We start from the raw sequence: 23038 nt of genomic DNA, 5'->3' as shown, positions 1-23038 counted from the left end.
ACTAACCTTTTTGCCAGAAGCATGGCGGTCCAGGAAATAGCTTCTGGCAGCTGGTGTCATGCCTCCAGAGTATGCATCTGTGTCACAGGTAGAGAGTTATGTTGTCCTTGATGAAGAAACAGTCGAAGATGGATTATCCTGCAAGTTTGCTGACAGGAACTAATCAAATGTGCTTGACAAATAAATGAAGTTGCCTGTCAGTGTTATTTTATTCTCCATTGTATTTTATGACCAGTCAAGAGCACTCCCTTGTCAATGACGTGTGGGAGATCCTGCAGCAGAGAGTGCAAGCACTGGGATTCACACTTACAAGGAATTTTCACATTAATTACAGAAATGTGCCTAAGGACAGTCTACCTGCAGATGTTAGAAAATCAAAGAGGATCCACAGTTACCATGACATGCCTCCAGCTTGAAGGTTGTCACTTTTGGGACACTTCATTAAAAGTCCTCAGAGCAGTTTCCTTGTCACTTCTAGAAACACTCAAATCTTCTTTCATTGATGACAGCAACAGGAACAGCTGGATGAGTAACAGGAATTAGGATGGGAGTATTTCCAAAGCAAACTAATCCATGAGGACACTCAGGGAGGGTGTAGATACTTATTGTGTGTGTTTGGTGTGGGGAAAGAGAGGCAAGAGGAGTGAAGGGATTACCCAGCATCATTCTGGCTTTCTGCCAGAGGAGGATGTACGTGTAGGCATTTGGGCTTCCCAATGCCTTTTCAGGCTGAGTCTTTTTCTTGAGGTCATGTGTTGTCCAGCTGGCAATTTTTCTGCTTTGCTCCAGAGAGCCTCTTTTTCCACTCTCACTAGAAGGAAGCTAAATCTGAGCCTACAAGAGCAGCCCTCTTGGCCACATGGCACCCTCATAACATAAGGTGGTGTCACTACCATGTAGGACAGTGCCTTTTAAATGTAGCTACCTCAGGCATCTCTGTTTAGCATAGGGAGGAGGAAACACATCTGTAGGCAGCCTGGACCTGGGAATAGAAGATGGTGCCATAAGGGGTAGTGGGTACCAGCTGTGGTGTAGGAGACCCTACCTGGAATCACTTGTAGGGTTGGGAAGCACCAGTATAGTCTCTGGAGAGGGCCTCCAAGGGATTTATCGTTGTCTCCTTCAGGAGACACCTGGTGTTACACTAGCAGCTCAGCAGCATGTTCTCAGCCATCACTAACCACCTCAATGTTTCTTTCTCCCAGTTGTCACAGACGAAACCCTGAGCTTCATCCAGAAAAGCCGACGTCTGCTTGTTGTCCTGAGCCCTAACTACGTCTTGCAGGGGACACAGGCCCTGCTGGAGCTCAAGGCTGGTCTAGAGCATATGGCCTCCAAGGGTAACATCAAAGTCATTCTAGTGCAGTACAAAGCCATCAAGAAGAGCAAAGTGAAGGAGCTGAAGCAGGCCAAGGCGGCCTTGACTGTCATTAAATGGAAAGGCGAGAAGTCCAAGTTCCCAAAGGGCAGGTTCTGGAAGCAGCTGCAGGTGGAAATGCCAGTGAAAAAAATTAGCAGGAGCTTGAGCCTTGATGGGCTCATACGTATCCCTGAGAAATGTTTAACACCATCATCAGAAAACAACAAAACAAACCCCCAAAATCCACAAGTTAGGCCAGGGGATGGGAAGGAACTCAAGGTTCTTGCCATGAAGGACTGTGTCCCAAACATTTCAGAGGATAGTCATGCCTCCCTGCAGCTTTTCTACTGCCCTGGCAGTAGAGAGACCAAAGATGCATACACCTCCTCTCTGCAAATGCACATCCTTGTCATCAACCACACAAGCCCTGGGCCCAAGGTCTAAATTGGCTATCCAGGTGGGATGCAGCCAGCACTTTGTGATAGCATGGTATTTGTATAGGCCAGTACTCCTAGATCCAGTTCCTATGGGACCTTTGTTAGTCAGGATGGAGCTCCTTTCCTCTCCTAAGTGGCTTCACTCTTTCCTGGTCATTGGTCCCTGTGGCAGAGGCTGGTGAACAGTTTGAAAGGTGGCTCCAGTATAGAGCCTTTCATACCTGTGCCAGTTATGTAGTCCTGATCACTGTGAGATCACAGATTTCTGCTTCAGTGGGGGAAGCGTAGATTCTTGAGGCTCCTCATCTTTGCTCCCCACGTTTCTGTAGGAGCAGATGCATTCACATAGGTGATATTTGTATTGTAGCATTTCTACTAATAAGTGATTAGTCTCTGGGACTCTGCAGCCTCCTGAGCACCCCAGATCCTTCAGGCCTGTAATGCCTATAATCTAGGGAAATCTCTCATTAGTACAGGCAATGGAGCATGTCTGGGAGATGCCTCTTTGTAGAGTAAACTCAGGGACTTCACAAGCACTGCAATGAACCCTAATTTACTACTGAACCCGCCTACTGCCTCTGTGCTGCTGGCTGGGGGAAAGCATCATGCAAGGTGCTGCCAAGGCCTCTGGGATGGCACTGGATATATATGTCCAACTCCCCAGGAGACCCTACAAACTTACCTGAACATACTAAAAACTGCTAGCTCTGTCCAGCTGGATAAGACTATGAGGAAAGTCTGAGAGAGTTGGGGTTGTTCAGCCTGGAGAAGAGGCGGCTTTGGGGACACCATATTGTGGCCTTTCAGTACTTAAAGAGAGCTTATAAGAAAGATGGGGACAGACTTTTTAATAAGGCCTGTTGCAATAGGACAAGGGGTAATGGTTTTAAACTAAAAAAGGATAGATTCAGACTAGATTTAAAGAAATTTTTTACAGTGAGGGTGGTGAAACACTGGAACAGGTTGCCCAGAGGGGTGGCAGATGCCCCATCCCTGGAAATATTAAAGATCAGGTTGGATGGGGCTCTGAGCAACCTGATCTAGTTGAAGATGTCCCTGCTCACTGCAGGGGCGATGGACTAGATGAGCTTTAAAGGTCCCTTCCAACCCAAACTATTCTGTGAACACTCAGTGTTCTCTGTCTGGGTATGAACAACATCACCATTCATAATCCAGGACTCAGCTTTAAACTAACCTTGGCTTTACAAAGTAAGTCTCCACCTATCTTGTTTCTAGCCCAGTGTAATAAGCTGCAGAACAGAGGACGTATCTCAGCTTCTGTGACCTTTGCACATATAAATATAAAAAAAACACTGAGTACCAGTCCTTGCTTCGATGGGAGGCAGCAGGCATAGTAGAGGACCTGGTGAGTTAACCCTCAGCAGACAGGTTTTTCAGACCAAGGAGGGGAGTGTCCCTTCCCTTGTAGGGCAGACTAAAGCACAGTGGGACCCTGGCATTGACTGGTACTGTTCAGAATGTTTTCACATAAAACTACAAGCTCTGGGGGTGTGTCCATACTCCTGTAGCTCCCAATGCAAGGGCTGGCCCACTTAATTGTTGAATTCAGTATTACACACACTAAGTGCATGCTTATTTTTTGTTGATAATGGTTGCTCCTGAGTCACCCCTGACTCATGTTTTTGCTCTGTTGGTGTCCAGCGGATGAAGCATAGCCATTCATGATGGCCTTTAAAAAGTGTTGCAATTTGGAGTCTATGCACTATTTACCCAGCTGGGCAGGGAGGTTTGAAAGCATCCAGTCAGCAGCCCAGCATTAAAGGTATGGGGCTGAATCCTGGTGTCAGCAAAGCCCCTTGCTCTTGGTATCTTATGATTAATAATGTTATTCCAGGGCAGTGGGGAGCCACAGTTTCCCATGCCTTTGGGCAGGTACTGTACAAACATGGAACAAATAGACCTTCTTACATGCCTCTTCATCCCCCCCTCCTGCCCCAAGTAAGCTTTTCTTTAAGCAGGTAAAATTGCAGCTAGCTTCGCTGAAGGCAGTGGAGCTCCTCATCTGCTCAGAGGTGCTTAAAAGCTTTGTTGTTATGAGCTTTTCTACTGTGGCTGTCTGTGGAGGGGCAGAGCTGCTTCCCACGCTCCAGAGGCTTCATTTGTACAAGACAGCATCCAAAACCATGCTCAGCTTTGTGAAGCCATTGCAGCCATGTCATTTTGCCCAGCTTCACCTTTTTGTTTGTGTTTTCAACATTCCTGTAATCAGCTGCCAGATCTGCAGGCAGAGGAGAGACCCTGAGGCCAGAGAAGAACTGTGTTAGATTCCAATTTAATTTTTTAAAAATTGACTCAAAAATACACATAAATTCAATTAACATTCCAGGTCTCACCATATCACATCTCGCTTTTGGCTGAGGTACCAAGAGAACTTCTGCTGATGTTTCAGTTAGTCTGATTATTTAGGAAGTTAAATCCACCTCATTTATTTTGCTGATTTTATTCAAAGCATTTGCCAAATAAATAATGGACCAGGACTTTCTCTGGCATACATTGCAGTGGCCCGTGGTCCCATTGCAACCCCAGAACAGGATTACTGAGAGACATCAGCAGAGCACCCAGAAGACAAAAGGTGTGATGGTCTGAAGGGGGCCCGAGAGGTCCAGAGGAATAGTGCTGGAGCAGGCTTTGCTCCCCCGGGAGCTTTACCACTGGCCTTGCTGGGAGCTATCTGGCCAGGGGTAAATCCCAGTCCCAGCTGTAATGCAGATCTGCAAAGCACCTCAAATACGCCTGCCATTTCATCCTATGCCACATGTGGTTTTCATTATGGGATTCTGTCATAGCATCTGTCTAGTTCTGTTGATTCATTTAAGCTCCTGTGCTCTAACCTAACATTTATCAATATGCAGATCATATAAAGTTCCTCATTGTTATTTCATGGGGAAACAGTGTGGTACAAATTGGAAAAAGTATCTCCCCTGCCCCGTGCCATTTGATGCTGTACAGTTGTTCCAGAGTTTTCCCCTCTCCTTTCTGTATGTTTTTGCCTTTGTGATATTTTGTCTATGAAGTGTCAGTATTATTTTATTTTGCTTTTCAATAAAACATTTTCACTTTTGCATTTCAGTCCTTGTGCATTTCTCATAAGTATCATTTTCCTCCCCATTATGTCTGCGAAAGGCCATTAAAGAAAGATGACTGTGTGTAGTCCAAGCATCAAGATCATTTGGGGACACCTCCTTAGAGGGGAACATTTTCCTGGCTGTTTCATGGTATGCCTGCAGAGATCCTGAGGCCCCGCCACTGCCACCAGGGCCATGCAAGCAGAAACACAGTTCCATGCAGCATTCAAATGTCACCCAGCGGTGAACATGCACACACAGAAAGTCTCTGACCCAAAAAGTGCTCACTCAGCTATCACAAGATAGAAAGATGGGAAGGAAACACCATCCCTTTTCTTGAGAGACCAAGCCAGAATGTTGAACATACATCTTGGAATTCTGCCCTAACCACAGAAAACAAACTCACTCTTAGGTTGCTTTGCCTGTCACCTTCCAGGTAGTTGGGTAGAAAAGGTTCATTCAGCTTCACATCTTCTCATCCAAGTCACTTTTCTTGGCTTTTTCCCTTGTTTGCATGCTATCAGGTAAGTTGAGAGAGAGTCTAGCACTTCCAGACCACTAGCAAAATGAGTACTTGTGACAATCTATGGATTTGGAGTCTATGGGGTGTGGGTATGGGGTCTATGGCCCCCCTGGCTTTTATTAGGCTGGGACAAATGTGTGGCTCTTGTAATCCTCTGTTACATCTCTGGGTTGCATTAGGGGACGCACAGGTAAACCAACAAATATACGCAGTGGCCTTCATAACCATGTAGTAAAGATGGAATTTTTTTAGTATAAAGCAGATATCCAAGACTATCAAATTCCCAGCTCTGTTGATACCCAAGTGCCTGCAGTGTTATTGCTGCCTGTCCCATCCTGTGCTGTTGGTGTCACTGGGAGGGACCCTTCTGCCTGCACATTGTGAAGTGATCGTTCAGGATTTTTCATGAGCTGGGTTTACATTGTAAACTGAGCATCGCAAGGTTTCCTGGTCAGCCAAGTCTAAAAGCATCGCACCTCAGAAATAAAATCTATTTTTGGGAATTTGAGCATTTTCCCTACCAAAAATTTTTGAGCCTCAAGAATGTCACAAATTCAAAACTGATGAAATAAAACCATCACTGTCAGATCAATCAAAACATTTCATTTCAGCAGTGTTGAAATCATTAACATTAATTGAACCTGTGCTTTTTGAGCAGGCAGGTAGAAGAGGTGACCTCCCAGGGGTTGCTCCTTCCTACGTTTCCTGTGATTCTGTGATTCCAGTTTCAAAAAGAAAGACCTTTCAAACCAGCAAAGGAGCTTTTTCTTTCAAAAAATGTTGAAGCTTGGCTGATTTCAAAATAGATCTCAATCAGTTATAGAAAGGTTTGAATGAGGTCTGGACTCAGTAAATTGGGAGATTGCTGTCAATTCTTTGTGCCTTTGAAATAAGTGGTAAGAAAGTTTCACAGTGTTAAGTGACAATTCTGACAGAACTGACTTTGTCATCTACTTTTGGTTTCAGTGAATCAGTGTTTTCCTCTGTGTGTTGTGGGAAAAAAATCCCCCCAAACCTTGTTTACAAGAAGAAAAATACTTCAGATAGTTTGATTTAAATTCCAGTATTATGTTAAAGAACCAATCAGTGCCTTATTTCCTCCATTAGGATATTATTGTTCAATCATTTTTCCTATCTCAAGTTCTTGGTCCCCAAATAATCTAGTGACAATGAGTTTTACAGCTAGTCATATATCTTTGAAAAAAAAATAGTATTGCTCTGTACAATATTAAAATAAGATGCATCCAGGTGCAACACAGTGCACCTTCTGCTGTGAGATAAGGAGACAGCCATGTGCTGGAAGAATAAGAGGCATTGCCATTGAAGGGAAGGAACAGTATTTTTATTTATATAAAAGACCAGTGTTCCGCTAGCAGGGAGGGAGGGGAGTCTCCAGACTGAGGAATCAAGGCTTCAGCAGTGTGAAAGGCAATGGAAGCAGCAGATAGTGCTCCCCAGAACAGCTCTTTGCAAGACATTCCTACAGGGAGGTTTTTCTCTCTGAGTGTGCAAGAGATCCAATGATCCCTGTACTGTTTGAACACCACCTTGTCTTCAGGTTCAGGTCCAGCTCCCAGTCACTGGCCCCAGCCTGTCCCACCCCCCCCATCTCAGGCACCAGTGCTCAGTAAGTGGGTGAGGTTTTCTTAAGTTTTTACAGTTCTGTTAATCAGATTGAGTTAATTTGCTATTTGCCACAGACCTATTAATTCCCATCCTTTCCATTGCTCACCCACTAGCCATGACATCTTCAAAATTCTTGCTGCATCCCAAGCCATAGATAGAAGTCCAAGGATATCCTTCAAGTTTGTTGCTTTTCAACGTTCATAATAAAAGAGCTGCTGCCCTTGCCTGGCACCATTCCAGCTAAGCATCTTGCTGAGCTTTACAAACTGCAATTAATCCCAAGAAATGCTTTGAAGGACAATATTTTCACCCCTCACAATGGGTAGGGGAATGGATGGAGAGGTTTAGAGCTGACATTTTTGCTTTCTATGTTTGGAGGCTTCCATTTCTAGATGAAAGAGCATGAGAGGGAAGGATGAGAGTCTTATCCTCAGCAGTGTGAGCTGTGGCACAATGATGGGATTGCCCCGTTTTATTCCCCCATGCAAAGGGCTATAAGAGTTGTGGGCAGGTGGTTTCTGAACAAGATGTGCCCTGTATCAAATGCCTGCTTTTCCCTGGGCAGGAGTGATTCCATGCAGTGCAGGAGTCAGAGTGCAGTCCTGGCTTATCCTGCCACCCTGGCTTCTCATTTACCACTTCAGCCTTCTCTAAAACCCACTGCAACGCAAAAATGCTGCTGTTGCTCCTGCAGTCCCTGCCAGCAGGGGGCAAGTCGAAAGTCACTGGGCTTGTGTCAGGTTTCCCTCTGTGGGAAGGGGGGATCTGTGGAGGTATGCCACCAAACAGCTTCCTTCAGCTTTTCTCTCCCTGCTCCTTCCCCCTTGTGCACCCCAATTCCTCTGCCCTTGCACTCTTAGATACCACTGAAGCTGTGTTCGACTTCATCCAGAGGAGCCGCAGGATGATCGTGGTCCTGAGTCCTGATTACTTGACAGAGAAGAGCATCAGCCTGCTGGAGTTCAAGCTGGGCATCATGTGCCAGAACGCCATTGCCACCAAGCTCATCGTGGTGGAGTACAGACCGCTGCAGTGCACCCACCCCAGCATCCTCCAGCTGAAGGAGTCTGTCTCCTTCGTCACCTGGAAGGGGGAGAAATCCAAGCGCTCTGGCTCCCAGTTCTGGAAGTCGTTGCGGCTTGCCCTGCCACTGCGCAGCCTGAGTGCCGGTGCCAGCTGGAACGAGAGCTGCTCCTCCCAGTCAGACATCAGTCTGGACCCTGTCCAGAGGAGAAGGAGCCAGCTGAAAGGGCAGCCCGACCCACGGGGCACCATGGCAGGGACTGTCACTCCTGGAGGGACGGCCCCAGCCCCCGAGTCAAAGACCAAACATCGAGCCAAGCACCTCTTGACATGCTGGTGTTGTGGGACCTATTGCAACGGTGGTAGCAGACTCAAGAGCAAGCATCGGGCTGTAGCTGAGCCCAGGTGGGACACTCACCTCTGCAAGACAGGCTTGGGCAGGCCCGCGGCACAGGGGGTTCAGGGCAGAAGTCGACCTGAGCCCCCAGCAGCACAGGCTCCCACTCTCGCCCTCTGCCATTACAGCGACCTGTCAAACAACAACGACTTCTACATACTCTAGCCAAGACGCTGACAGCACTGATGGTGCTGGGCCGACAAAAGAAACTCACTGCAGCCTCAGCTAAGATACTTTTATGAAATCGCAGGCTGACATGGTGTCGTTCACCATCAGTCCCATGCCAGCACAGAGAACTGCAGCAATATCACCAGTGCTGGTGATCTGAGTCAGGGACATGTAGCCACACACAGAGCAGTGGCTGGGGGCTGCCTGCCTGGGTGCTTCTTAATTTAAATTGCAAAGTGGAGATGAAAATGTGTTTCTCTGGAGTTGCTTTTCCCCAGCTGTGGTTGAGTTTGTTGCAGGGCTGCTGCTGGGGTCAGGTGCAGGAGGGCAGGTCCCCACCTGGGGTTTGGGAGGGGGGAGAGGCTGTGCTCCTGGCAGTAACCTCTGGAGAAGCGGGAACAAGCCTGCATATTTGCAAAGGATAAAACATTGCTAATGAGGGCAATGGGAGCCCCTGCCAGCGCAGGAGTGCACCATGCAGTATGGTCCGTTATCCACTGTGGTTTAAAAGAACTTGGTCAAAACTTTTAAGACAAGTCCCTTCTCTCTAAATAAAACTGATTTCTTTAACCTGCTGTTGTTACAAGTGCCACAGGAACTGGTAAATGCCGGAGCCTTGTTCACCAGGCAGTGCTTGGGGATGTGGTTTGCCCAAGCTGGCTGAGGTCCCCTCCTGTTCCCAGTGCTTTCAATGGGCTTCTGGGCTTGGTCCTTCTCCTGGCTTCATCATATGATGAATTTGTTCTGTCAGTTGTGTGGCCTTTCACACAGCAGTAAGCAAGCCATTACAAATCTAGGGAAATATGATTTAAAAAATTCTCGGAGTAGTCAATAAGCTCAGGGATAGGAGCAAGACCTAAAACACAGAAAACCTCAGGCGCTGAAGCTGAGGGGTCAAAACTCAACCACACTTCATTAAATAACGGAAAGAGCCTTTGAACAGTCTCCCTGGGGCTGCTGTTTCATCAGCCCGTTGAGCTGGCTGTCAGCAGTGTTTCCCACTCTTTATCTGCAATGAAAACTTCATTTGCCTCGTTCTGCTTTGTATAATGACTTCTCTCCCTGCCAAGGAAGGGTGCTAATCCTGGGAGTCGGCCGCTTGCCTTCAGCTGATGCTCAGACATGCCAGACTGAGTAACACACTTCATTTGTTTTCTTTCCCTGAGACAAAAAAAAAACGGTCTCATTCACCACTCTGGTCAGTCTAGTTCTTGCCTCTCAGGTTAGTAAGCAATTTTCTTCTACCTTAGAAATATGAACTGAGTCCTTGGGGAACAGGATCTGTGGCCCCCAGGACAGACCTTTATCTGATGTCCTCAGGTGCAGCCCTAGTGAAATTGCTGGACCTGTGAGGAAGGAAAGGGCCATGTCTCACCTGTTTTAATAGTGCTGAAGCCCAGTTATAATTCACACATTGCTTTCCTTCCCTCAGCAGTCCCTCTTCCCCAGTATTGCCCTGACTTTTTCGATCCTTTCCTTCTGAGATCAAGCACAGCTGATGGCTCTCCTGTTACAAGTCTCTGTGAGCTGAATCCTAACAGCCCTGCTGCAGCAGACTGAGAAAATAGAAACCAAAAAACCTGGTGCTGAGTCAATCTAAATAAAATAAGGGCAAAAATCCTCTACCAGCTCATAGAAATTAGAAATTCAGACTCTAGAGAACTCTCCAGGTGTGGATTTCTCTGTAATTTCACGCTGATATGTTGTAAATGGCTCAGAAAAGATTTGTCCATATGTGGCCATTCTCAGTGATCAAAGAGGAGGAGCAGGAATGAGATATTTGAAAAACAAGCTGATAAATTGCAGAATGCTTTGTGAGAAGTAATCAAAATACTGTTAAATTGTTCCAGTTGCTTACAACTAGAAGTGGGATGGTACTGTCAATGGCTCTGGTAGAGCTGACAACACAAGCTACAAAATACAAATAATTTGCAATCCGTCAGCCTCCAGAGTCAGCATATTTGTTATTTGTTGGCATTTAAACAGCTTTTATTTACAGACTCTGCCCTTATTTGACTGTGGTGTTGTCTTGACCAACTACAGCAATCCAAAGATGCAGGAAACAACAGCTGGAGCTTGTAGTGGATGTACAAAATGGCCAGCTCTGGCCTTTTTGGGCAAATTGTCACCTCTTCTTGAAAGAGCAAATGCAAACTGTTAAGGACCATTGCTTCTCCTGTTGCTTCAACAGAGCTAGTGTAATTTTACTACCCCTTTTACTACCCACCAAAATGACCCAGGGTTATGGCTGCTTTTGTAACAGATATGAGACATGATGGATTTCAGTGTGTGCAGAACCTTTGCCCCTGAGGCAAGGCTCCCAGAGGGCACGCTGTGCTGAATGGGATGTCTCAGCAAGGACACAGGGACTAAACCCTAGAACAAATTTCAGTTGTATTTGGGGTTATTGCCAAGCAACATCCTAAGCATATTGCTTGGAACTAGCCCCAGGCATCAGCACAAGGTCCTGCTTTAAGACCAGATCCAACGCTTCACACACAGTTTGGATTCTGCTTTCTGAAAATCAGTTAAAATCTACTCATGTCCTATCTGACACTGACTGGTGCAGATGGACCGTAGTCACTGCTCTCTCCTCTGGTTCACAGGTATTTGTCAGTTGTAAAGAAAAATAGTCATCACTAAAGTTAACAGTCAGCACAATACTATCATCCCCTTTGCCCACCCAGTCCTCTCAAAAGAACTGTTCAGAGGGGAGTAGAGTTCGTATATATGGAGAATTTCCACCATATCCTAATATGAAAACAGTCATATAACCTTGTATAACTTTGTATATCCTACCTGTGACATGCAATGGTACAAAGCTACCAGATCATAATTTGCAGAGCCACTGGTACAGTATTTCCTCTGTTCCCTAGAGGTTTTTGATCTGTGGAAGGCTGGTGGTGTCATGAAGAAACTGAACAGAGCTAGCTGGGCAGCTAGGGAACACAAGCAAGTCACTTAGTCCATCTCAACATCAACCTGTCTTCACTTTAGTGACTGCAAAGCTCTAGTACCCAGGAGGCCTCTCCCTGGCAACTTCCACTGGACATGCCAATAATGGGCTGATCCTCACATCCGAAATGTTGGATGAATCACTAACCTGCAAGAACTTATACAAATTCTCTTCTTAACATCACAAGAATTTTGTTCTCATCTATTACACTAGGCTTTGATCTCAGAGTATCTGATGTTAGTGAATTTATAGTAGATATTTTCCCAAATGATGACAAGACCATGAAGGCAGTGACAGATGCCAGAAATAGGGAAAAAGTGCTTCAAACCCTTAATCCTGGCTCTATTTTTTTTTTTTTTGTTCTACTGTTGGTCTACCACAAATCTCTATTAAGGGCAGCACCACCTCTGGGATGGTGTCTGCTCAGTGTGACATACCCAGTGTAAGGGTATAACCCAGAGCCGCACCAAGCAGGCAAGGGGGGACTCTACGAGGGTACACAAGAGGATGCACCCACACCACAGAGCTGCAGCCTGGGGGATGTAGGTGCTTCCTGCTCACGACCCAGGCACTTGGCCCCATCAATCACCCAGGAACATGCGGTGCTATTCTGGAAATGCATGAGTTAAAACACTGCGGCAGGAGTACGGAGAAACACTAATGAAGGACCCCATAGCTGTCTGCCCAAATTCATGTGAAAGAGGCAAGGATTGACTCTTGTTCGTGTGGGTGTTCATGCTATGTACCATTACTGGTCATGCTGTGGAGAAGCTGTGGCTCTAAAATGACATCATAAATGCACCATTCAGGCCCCTTTTGTAAAGATGTTAATGAGACACATAAATGTTGCAGAATGGTTTGTAGAAGAATATGGCTTTAATTCTTCATAACAGAGACACGGTAATGGCCAGACACAGGGGGGACGACATTTACACTGATATGCCTGTAATCAGGCTAATGATTTGTACTGTACTAAAACATATCTACCACAAAGTCATTTGGTTTGAAAATATCAAAGTGTTTTCCAACTCATCAGTATTTGTTCAAGTGAATAATCAGCCTCACCCTTAATATCGTGCTTGGTTGTTGTTTTGCCTGGTTTTTGTTTCTAGACAGGGTTCTTGTTCTACCTCCCTCTGCTGCAGCAAAGTGATTTCTCAGGGATTTTTCTGTTCATGCAGGCATTTGCATGATGTTGCCAAATCCTCTGGCAATCCATTGCCCATGAAAGGTCTGGTTTTACTTTTTCCAGAAGGTTTTCTTCCTTTTCTTTGCTGTTTAATCATTTTCACACTGTAGGTGGCAGAGACCTCTCTCCTGTTGCCTGGGGCGCGCAAGGAGGTGAAATCCCTGACCCACAGTTATTCACTGCTTCCCGCTACCACCACGTCTCAGTGGGACAACAGACTTCATTGCTCATCCACTCCAGAACCTTTTCCAAGGAGGTGTTATGGCTGAGGTGCCCCCTGGCACTCCACTGGCATATTCTTAGATGATTTTTTTTTGTCATGCTGCACTGTATCTGCTTGGGGCCATTTCATCAGGCAAGCCAGATCACGTTGCATGCTTGGTGAAGCGGGAAATAGCGATGATAGACAATCTTTGTGCCATCTGCCACAGTTATTAGTGAATTATGCTTTATTTATCTCCAGATCAGTCATGAAGAGACTGACTGCCATTACAGAATCACAGAATCACAGAATGGTGGGGGTTGGAAGGCACCTCTGGAGATCATCTTGTTCAACCCCCTGCTTGAGCAGGGGCACCCAGAGCAGGGGGCACAGGAACGTGTCCAGGCAGGTTTTGAATGTCTCCAAGGAAGGAGACTCCACAACCTCTCTGGGCAGCCTCTTCCACTGCTCTGGCACCCTCACAGGAAAGAAGTTTTTTTTCTCATGTTTAGGTGGAACTTCTTGTGTTCCAACTTGTGCCCATTGCCCCTTGGCCTGTGTTTGGGCACCACTGAGAAGAGTCCAGCCCCGTCCTCTTGACACTCACCCTTCAGATATTTATAAGTATTGATGAGTCTTCTCTTCTTCAGGATGAACAAACTCAGGACTCTCAGCCTTTCCTCATAAGAAACATGTTCAATGACAAGTTCTCATCTTTTGAGATCTATAGTTTAATGGATGAAGAACAAAAACCCTGCTGTTAATGTGCATAGAGCGATGCTTACGAAACACTACCACTTCTAGGTACCCACAGTTATTAGCCAAGCTGGAAATACTATTGATGGAAAAAGGTCATTTGGGAATATCTGCTCCCATAGAGCCATGATCACTAGCTGCTACTTAATTACACTGACACCTTGAAATTCCATATATGGGCAATTCCATATACAGGCAATTCCATATTGACGAGTCTGGAAAAGAGCCTGCAATGACCCATACAGATTTACAAAGGACTTGAGTTTCCCATTCACAGGAAATCCCATTGTTTTGGGGTTTTATTGTCTCCTCTCCTGTCATCAAACAGAGCACAAATAGCACAATATGACATAAAATTTTTCCATGAAATTTTCTTAGAAATCTATATCCACAGCAAATGGAAAATATTTGATTCCCATTTTAACGTCTGTTTTCTTTAACATAAACAGGTTTTGAAAAGTTTTTTAAACAAAGCTCAAAATGTGCTATACCAAGAGTGTCAAAAACATGTTGTTATTTCACTTCTGTTTTGCTTACAGCATGTTTTGTAAAGACTAGTCCCTTTTAAAACATTTCAACTTAAATGAAAACAACGTTTTCCTTTGAAAAATGGCTTCCATTATAAACACACCATCAGATCTGCATTGGTTATCAAATTTGCCCTTTTCTGCATGTTGCTCCAGCAATCTCAGTTTTCGGTATTTCCCAGTCTTCTAAGATTTATTAAAGAATCAAGGCAGTGATGCCATAAGCTCCTCAATGAACCCTCTAGCAATTGAAAACCCTCCAAATGTATTCTTACAACTAGCTGGAAAAAATCAACATGTTTGCATATCAGATTGTGTCAGCTCCTCAGATCTCACTCATGTTTGTGTATCAGGTCCAAGAACTTGGCTGTGGATAATGCCTTACTCTTTCCTCCTATATATTGCCAACACAAATGGAGATGTCTCTGAAGACAGTAATGCGTGCCTCCTGCTTTGCTTGCGCTCTTTCAATGCACACTGTTTCTGGTGAAAGAAAATTCTGCTCCATTCACACTACATTTTAATTGCATGCTCCTTTCTGGAGGCAGGCAAGAGTAAGATCTATCATTTTGTTTCACATCTCTGCCTGAAAAGCATCTGCTCCATTTGTGGTGATGCACGAGAGAGCAGCTGCTTGCTCGCATTCAGTATCAGCCTCACTGACACATGTTCATTTACCTGCATTTAACATCCTGATGGAGTTGGACAGCATTTCAAACTCACTCACTATACCCTTCAGATTTGCACACATGATTTAAAAAAACCCAACTCAAATATCTGGCTATTGTCCCCTAATATCCACATCTATTTTGGCTGGGTTTGTGCACTCCAGCAGCACAGTCCTGCCAGAGTCCTTGTTTGCCCAAGCAACAGTAAATGCTTGGTTGGTCTACTTTTGCTCAGCATTTGGCACAAAGCTGGACCTGAATGATGAAAAGTGAGGGCATCCGAGCTATGTCAACACCTACCACCCAGTTTCTCAAATAACCACCAGACCCCATACAGGAATGCTCTATTAATGCTGGGTGTTAGTTTTTAGCTTGCCTGGCTCCCATTTCCCTTGAGGTCTTTAAGGATACAGTTTAATAAATGCCAATGGTGTCAGCAGAATCCATTCATATCACTCTAATTTTAAGTATTTATTATTGCTTATTTTGGGGCATATGGAAATAGACCCGGCTAAAGGGGCTGAGTTACCCTTTTCCCTGGGGACACCTTGCACCACTGTTTTGCCTTGTTCATATCAGTGAGCCAGATTTCTTCCACACGCCCCCTCTCACTCCTGCCAAGCTCCTACACACAGACATTATAGGGAAGATGCCCAGAGCTCACTCCAAACCTAACACTTTGCTCAGTCTGGCTCAACTGCTTGCAACTCCTCTTACATGAATTTTATGCAGGGGCATGACCCAAGGTCACCACCTTGTAAACTAGGTCAAGATGATTTAGATTCCCATCCTCATTTCTAATTTAGCTACCCCTTTTTCCTGCCTGTTTGTATCTGAAGCTTCCTGATAACCATTGTGCACACAAGCAGCATCCAAATATTTCCAGTTGCTCTGCACACCAGCCTGACTATTAGAGGGAGACAGACTTAGCAGGTGGTTGGGACTCACCATCTGGCTGTACTCCAGCCTCCCTTGTTGCTTTCTTTCCCTCACTTATTCCTCACTGAAATATAGCAGCTTGCCTCCTGCCCTTATACCCCTGCTATAATAGTATCTGGAAAATTTAGGCTCTAACATACACTTTCTCTCCATCCTCTATGGGTAAGGACGTGTGTTACAAGTGCTACACAGACGTCAGGAGACACTTTCTGCTCTAAAGAGGCTCTACTGTTATTTTGTGCAATCCCAGCTGCCATACATAGCCTGACATTAAACTTCCTGAAGGTACATTAAGTCTCCCCAGTTTGGCTCTGCATATAGCGAAGAGGTCAACACAACAGATGCTTTTGAGCAGTGCCTTCATTGGCAAACATGGTCCAAACCTGTGTGCAGACGCCTGTTTGCCAGTTACCAGTGTAATGACAGAGCATCCAGATCTGAGCAGCCCACAGAGTGTCACCTCCTGTCACCGGTTGTTTCAGTTTGGTGGGTAGCTTATATTTAGTCTCTAGTAGGTGATGTTATGAAAGAAGATGGAACAAGGAAAGATGTGGCAGAGGAAATAGATCACATCATTTCAATTAAAAAAAAAAATTATTCATCCTGGCATTTTCAGCTGTGTTTTTATTTATGGTAGAGTTAGGGGCTACTTTTTTTTTTTTTTTAATACAGCATTTCACAGGCAAATAGCAGCTCTCCATTATAGTACTACAAAGTGAAACTGTGGCCACTCACTTCACAGACTAAAGGTAACCTTTATTATTCCCTATTTAGCCAACGCTTTTACAGAAACACTAGAATAAGAAGAGCGACTTGCCTAAAAGCAAGCTCTAGGGCTATTGTTGAGAATTCACAGCTGCCTGCTGGCACCTTAGCAGCATTCCCCATTAGCTGCTGTCACCTTTATCGCTCAGTTGGAATAACTACTGCATTATTTGATTTTCATTGCTTTCCTCTCAGGTTAGCATTTGGCCTTTCTTTTTAAATACCATATGCTGTAACCTCCCTCCCCTTATAACCAGGGATAGTTAGAAGTTCAGGCTACCTCTCATCCCTGGCTGCAAAAGCTGAGCAGACAGGATTAATACTGGACAGTAATATTACATAAACATTTTCCTTCATTTTTGAAAGACAGAAAGCACCAAAGAATTTAGTATCATTACTAGCAGGTGGCAGGGAGAATGTTTATAACTAATCCCACCTCAGCAACTCCTTTACTACCTCAAGCAACTCCCTTAAGGATCACTCCATTAACTAATCCGTCAATACTTATTAATTACATCAGCTGTGTCTGAGGAATATAGCTAGGCAAGTAAGCCCTCACAAAAATGACTTAAAAGCAGGGTAGGGTGGAGCTATATCATCATACACTGGCTTTGGAAGCAGGAGGTGTAAGTGAAGGTCGCCAGAGATTACTTTTCCTATGGATCACAATGGTAAAGTATGACTTACCCTCTTCCTTAAGAAAAAACACTGAGAGGTGGATATCTGAGTACTTCCATATACCTTACTCTAGATAATTGCCCTTGGTTACATAGAGACTTCATTGTAGAGCAGAGAGACAAATTTTGCATCTATTAAGCTTAGCTTGCTTAGTTGAAATACAACTTCTGCATTGTCTCTATAGAAAAATTGAAGGTAAATGTGCTGCCCCTTTCAAAATCAGCTCCTTTGAGTTTTGGGGGTCCAGATTCCCAGTACTTGCAGAGCTGACTAGACAAGATTGCTCTTTCCTGTGTATCCTTGTGTCCTGTTACAGGCCAAATGGATGTTTTAACTAGTGAGCTTAATAGTCTTTAGTGGTCTCTCTATGTTTTTGTGAGGTTAGCCATTTTTATGAAGCCCCCCTAGACTAGCTGTTGCAATGCACAGGCACAGCCTGTTCTGGAAAATCCCAGTCTGGATTAACCCAAAGCACATATTTTTTCCTCTTGATTTCCCTCCCCTGCCTCAACTACTTATTACACCTTCTCTGCTGGCACTTTTAGTTTTGAAGAGATGCATAACAATCTTGCAAAAGCCTGACATTGTGTTCAGAACTTGCTCTGCACAGAAGTAGTTGGATAATCAATAATGATAAATACATGTGAAATCCATAACTAGTTTGTATCTTTAGCACTGTGCCATCAGCTGTAGGTAGTACAGGCAGATTAATATGATGCCCTGGGAGTGTCTCACACCTTTCTGAAGTACTGTGGAGTTGAGGGGTGGGAAAAGTGAGTAGGTTATTTTATCCTGTTCTGCATTTTTAGAGGTGTTTGGCCTCATAATACATGGCTTCATATATAAGGGTGAAGGGTTCACTTTTTCCTTGTAGCTGAAGCCTTTTAGCAGCTGTGCTTCCCTGTTAACCCTTGCTATGCTTCCAAGGCTGGACAATCATCTACAGAGATTAGTGGTGTTTTCTATAGATGGAGTCAGACAGTGGCCTTCAGGTGCAGCCTAAAAGGCAGGTTGTTCTCATAGTAAATGCAACCAGCAGTTTGCAATTCCCTCTGCCTTAAGCACACACCAGAAAGGTCAGTGGCTGGCTGGCAGGGGGCCCTTCAGAGAGGACGGCAGCACAGGGCTTGGCTGTGGATAGTCCTGCTTAGAGCACTTCTCTAGGCATCCACCTCTCATAGGCACCAGGCACATCCACATTTCTACCACAGGACAACATACCTTGCTGCTCCGATAAGGCAGCTCTTTTGAGACATCTTGCTTGCTCTGGACACTCCTGCGTGGAGGCGTCGGCTCCTATTGCGTTAACATGCATATCAGGAGTGCTGATATTTGCTCTGTGCTCAGGATGGGAGCTCTTCTAGCTTCCCCCACCTACTTCACATGCAGATGCACACACTTCAAGCTGTCCAGTGTATCTCAAGAGAGCGGAAAGTATTTGCTAAAAATATTTATGCAGAAGTTATTTATGGCCTGGCCCACATCAACCCTGTGGCAGCCGTTACACAATGCTGCACAAAGAAGCCCTTATCTGGAGGAGCACACAGCCAGTTTTACAGCCCACAAGTTACCAAGAGACAATCCTACTGGCTTTTCAGTCAAATCCTAGGAATGGGAGGCCTGAACACTTAATTTAGATGTCAGATCTTGTCAAGCAGGCTCTGCCAAGTTGCTTTCTAATGCCTCCCAATTTGAGGGGAGCTCTGGTAGAGAGGATCAGAAAATGCTGCACCACTCCAATGCGTGGTACCTTTCTCCCAGAAAAAGGGATAGGTAAAGCAGATCTCCCCAGCTGGAATGTAGTTCAAGATTATAATTATTTTCTCTCTATATATGTTGTAGAAAACATCACAATAGCCTATGGAAGGGGAAGGAGACTTACCCCTCAGCTAACACTGAGCATGTACCTACAGAGATCTGATCTGGCTCACAATGTACCTCACTGCTAGAGTGCGTATTTAGCCTAGGTAGCTTTTGGCTCAAACCCTAATAAAGCTATGGGGAGTTTATAGAACCCTTATTTCTTTTTAATCTATCTCTAGGTTTGAAGAACAAAAATGACTCAAAAATCAGCACAAGTGAGATCCAGCCTTTTGTTCTGGACTATCCCAACCTTCATATAGCTCTTTTGATTACATTTATGGTCTGCAATGGCCTCACAGGTGCTGATCTTTAAAGGTCTGTACTAAAACTTCCAGGACCTCATCTGTTAAGTACAGACATGAGAAGTGAGCTTATGCAGGTAAGAAAGCAGAAGACTCTTGGTGTAATGACACTGGTGGGATGCAAATGTGTTAGGAATGACAGGAATATTAGCACTTCCCTGCCCAGCTGTTCAGCACTAGTGGCCATAGCAGCGATTAGCATAATTCCTCAGTTCATTTACAAGATGGCAGAGGGAAAAAGCATTGAAATCCTTACTGCCCTCAAGCTAGGATCGCACACACGGGTTTCCCCTTCTCCATCAGGTCACTCACCTTCTCAAGGAATTTAGATTGGTTTGACACACTTGTTCTCACCAAATCCCTGGTGGCAGGTCCTTATTTCATTATCCATTCAGTACTAATGATGGGATGCTCAGTAATCACTTGCATGTCCTGGCTCCTGGAAAGGCTAATCCCCAGAGCTCCTCTCTGCCCTCTTTTTAAGGTAAGTGATACACTTGCCCTTTTCCACTCCTTTAGGACTTCTGCTCTCATCCTTGCCTCCTCAAACGCAATTGCTAATGGTTCAGAGGTTTAGTTTAGCTGATTCTTTAAGCACTCTGGGGGGATTTTCAGCAGCCTTGCCAGCTTGAATACATGCACATTTTTTTTTCAAGCCTGGATAGTTCTTCCACTATGTTCCTTCAGAGTAACCTATTCCCTTTACACAATAAACCATCTTAATTGCTTTGTTAGAATTTACTTGTTTGTGAAAAATAGAACAAGATTAATTTTGAGTACTTCAGCCTTGACTTGCTTGTTTCCCTGTTTGCTCTTCCCCCTCCCATGAAGTAATGGGTCAGTAGCATCTTTTGTCACAGCCTGTACCTCTTTGTCTTGTACCACCACCTCCCTTCTTGTGGATGGCCAGGCCAAACTGCTGCCTTCTCAGGACTATTCACAGACAAAGGGACACAAAGAAACTTTCAGAGATGGAGAATTGGGTGGGATGTATATGCTAATAACTGTCTGCTCTTGGGGAAACCTTCATGGGACTGTGGGACTTTGTCAGCAGCGCTTCAGTTCAGGTGGACAGCTCTGAAGGAAGTTTGTGCCCTCTTAAGGTTTTGCTAATTAATGCTGTTAGATCTGCCCTGGGTAGATTTCAGCAGTGTTTGACTGAACCTGTCTCTGTGTGTTATCTGGATTCCCCAGGTTGAGGAGAACAGCATCCTCAGTGTTCCCAACAAGGAGCCAGAGGAACCTTATGCTGCCTCAGCTGGGTCCAAGCCTGCCCTGCAGCTCTGCAGAGCTGGAACTGCCCATCAATAACTATTATTTTGCCACTGAGGGCACATCTCTACATGAAATGGGCATGAAACTGGCTCATTTAGATACATACGTGGAAACTCAGAGGAGATCTGCTTCTGATTAACTCTTTCTATTGCTTCCTGGCATTCCTGAGTTGTTCTACGGGAGAGCTATTGGCTGCCACTATTCAGAACAGAACATCAAATGTCTTTTCCTGATGATTTTTCTACCTCTTGCAGCTGTCAAGAAGAGCTAACAAACATGATCAATGAAAACCAAGTGATCCAGTTCTAGTTTTCCAGGTCTAAATCAGTTATGAGCTACTAAGATCAGTAGCAAACTAGTGTGCAATAACAGGCTGACGTGCAAGAGACTATCAAACATCTGCTGCTGTGGTTTTCCTTCCTGTGAAGCACTTGGTTATTATCAAAAGCAAGATCTTGAACACTTGGTTATGGGTTATTGAACAGTCACTCCTATGTCTCTGAAGGGTCAAAAAAAAGAAAGAAAATCTTAAAAGTCTCAAAATCATTGTTTCCACTAATCAGTATTTTCAGGCTGATGTGATTTTGGAAGGACTGTCTGCATTAGTTTATAGTCCTCGGGGATGGTAAAGCCAAGTGTGGATAGGCATTCGCATACACTGTAGTTGGCAATGAATGCAGGGGAACAGAGTTTGGCCATAGAAGAGCAGGCCGTGTCTTACCTTCTGGGTGTATCTACCTGTTTTTAAAACTAATTTAGCAAAAGCAGGACCGTGCTTAAACTGAGCCCCCTCCAACTTGCCTTGTTCGATGCCATCTAGTGGCTGCTGGGGGCCAGGAGCTCTTAGACGAGAGCACAAAACTTGTAGAACAACTGATTTTTGGGAAGTTAGCACTGCAAGTAATAATTATTTTTGGAGTCATAAAGCTAAAAATCAGATGAGCCTGCTCCTAATCATCTGCTGGCATTAACCAAGCCACAGAATCCATGGCAGAGCCCAGCACAGACATGGTGCAGCAGAGTTTGGCCAGCTGTAGGAAACAACCTGTGAAAGCGAATTCTGTGCAGAAAAGCACAGACAAGGAGCATCCTTAAAAAAACAGATGCTGTTGGGAAGCTCTGGGTATCCAGCATGGATATGGAGCTGACAGCCAGGCAGCAGTTCCCAGCGTGGTTACAGACTTCCTTTGAGTCTTTCCCAGTTTCTTCCAAGTCCTTCTGCAGTGGGTCTAAGTGATTTAACAACTGGAGCCAAGCATTTCTTGTCTACTAACAGTATCCCAGTGGATGACTGATTTGCAGAAAATCCTAATTAAGACTGAGTTCTTAGGTGCAATTGTAGGTGCTGTGATACCCAAATGAAAAATACACTTTGAAATAGACAACTGAGCAAGTTAGCTAATGCAGCCTCTCTTCTTTTATTCATGAATTAGTTGAGATAGACTTTGATTTTTACTGAGTCTAGTGAGTGTTGTGAAAGAATGGCTTCCAGCCTGCCTGGAATATCCCTTAATCTTTGCACAAAACTTAAGACTATTTCTGGGCTTAAGTTTTCCATTTAAATTCACTTATGGCCACCTAACCAAGGCTTTTAGATTTAGTCAATGTTAGTATTCAAAGTGCCTTTTTGAATGTTCTTGTCTGAGTATTTGAGAAAATACTAATATTTACTGAACAAAATCTCTAGATTGAGTATGTTTCTGTGAAATTGCTAATTTATGTATAAAAACACAAAAAAGTATTTTTCCACCACACAATCATAACCCTATTTTCTGACCACAAGAATTTGTATGACAGTTTCCAAATGGAAATTTGATTTCTTTCCATTTCTGTGATAATAAGGAATCTAACTACATTTGCTAATTTAGAGAGGCTTTTGCTACAGATAATCCAGGAAAGCAAAGACAGGCTAGCACTTTCAAAATCTAAGGTAGTAGTGTTTATTCTTATGTTTAAAGGAAAAGTTTGTTTCTATACAGCATTTTTGAAGAGCCTGCTTTCCATACAGCTTGGCTACCACAACTATCTAAGTATCTACTCTAATCCCTCTCTTCCCTTGCTGCTGTTTAAAGAAAGATCAGTGTTATTTTTCCAACTAAGAGCTCTTTTAATAGTCACTTACACAGACCCTAGATCACAGTCTATGGCCCCATAGATCACAAAATATGAGCTCATGTTCTGATGAATCGTCAATTGTTTCAAAAGGGTTTGTAGGCAACATGGGTCTGGAAAGGAATGTGGAGCAACTATTTTTGCTTCTATTATTAATCCATTCCTTTTTTCCCCCAAATAGCCTCT

At 44.4% G+C, this 23038-nt stretch overlaps 1 protein-coding gene across 4 annotated transcripts in view; it reads left to right on the top strand.

The window, feature by feature from the left end:
- The window catches only part of IL1RAP (interleukin 1 receptor accessory protein), a 49550-nt gene extending 40895 nt beyond the window's left edge, over positions 1-8655 (top strand). For 3 of the 4 annotated variants that reach the window (XM_075098961.1, XM_075098960.1, XM_075098962.1), the window contains exon 11: positions 1206-4887. In XM_075098961.1, the coding sequence (XP_074955062.1) occupies positions 1206-1804 (599 nt within the window). In that variant the 3' untranslated portion in view covers positions 1805-4887. Of the gene's footprint in view, positions 1-1205; positions 4888-7892 lie in introns of those variants that run through there. The other variant, XM_075098963.1, reaches the window with a different exon arrangement.
- Positions 8656-23038: the final 14383 nt, after the last annotated feature.

Source organism: Phalacrocorax aristotelis, chromosome 7, assembly GCF_949628215.1.
Source record: "Phalacrocorax aristotelis chromosome 7, bGulAri2.1, whole genome shotgun sequence".
In the NCBI taxonomy this organism is placed as follows: Eukaryota; Metazoa; Chordata; class Aves; order Suliformes; family Phalacrocoracidae; genus Phalacrocorax; species Phalacrocorax aristotelis.
Note: the sequence above shows the minus strand (reverse complement) of the source record. Positions and strands in the feature narration are given on the sequence as shown.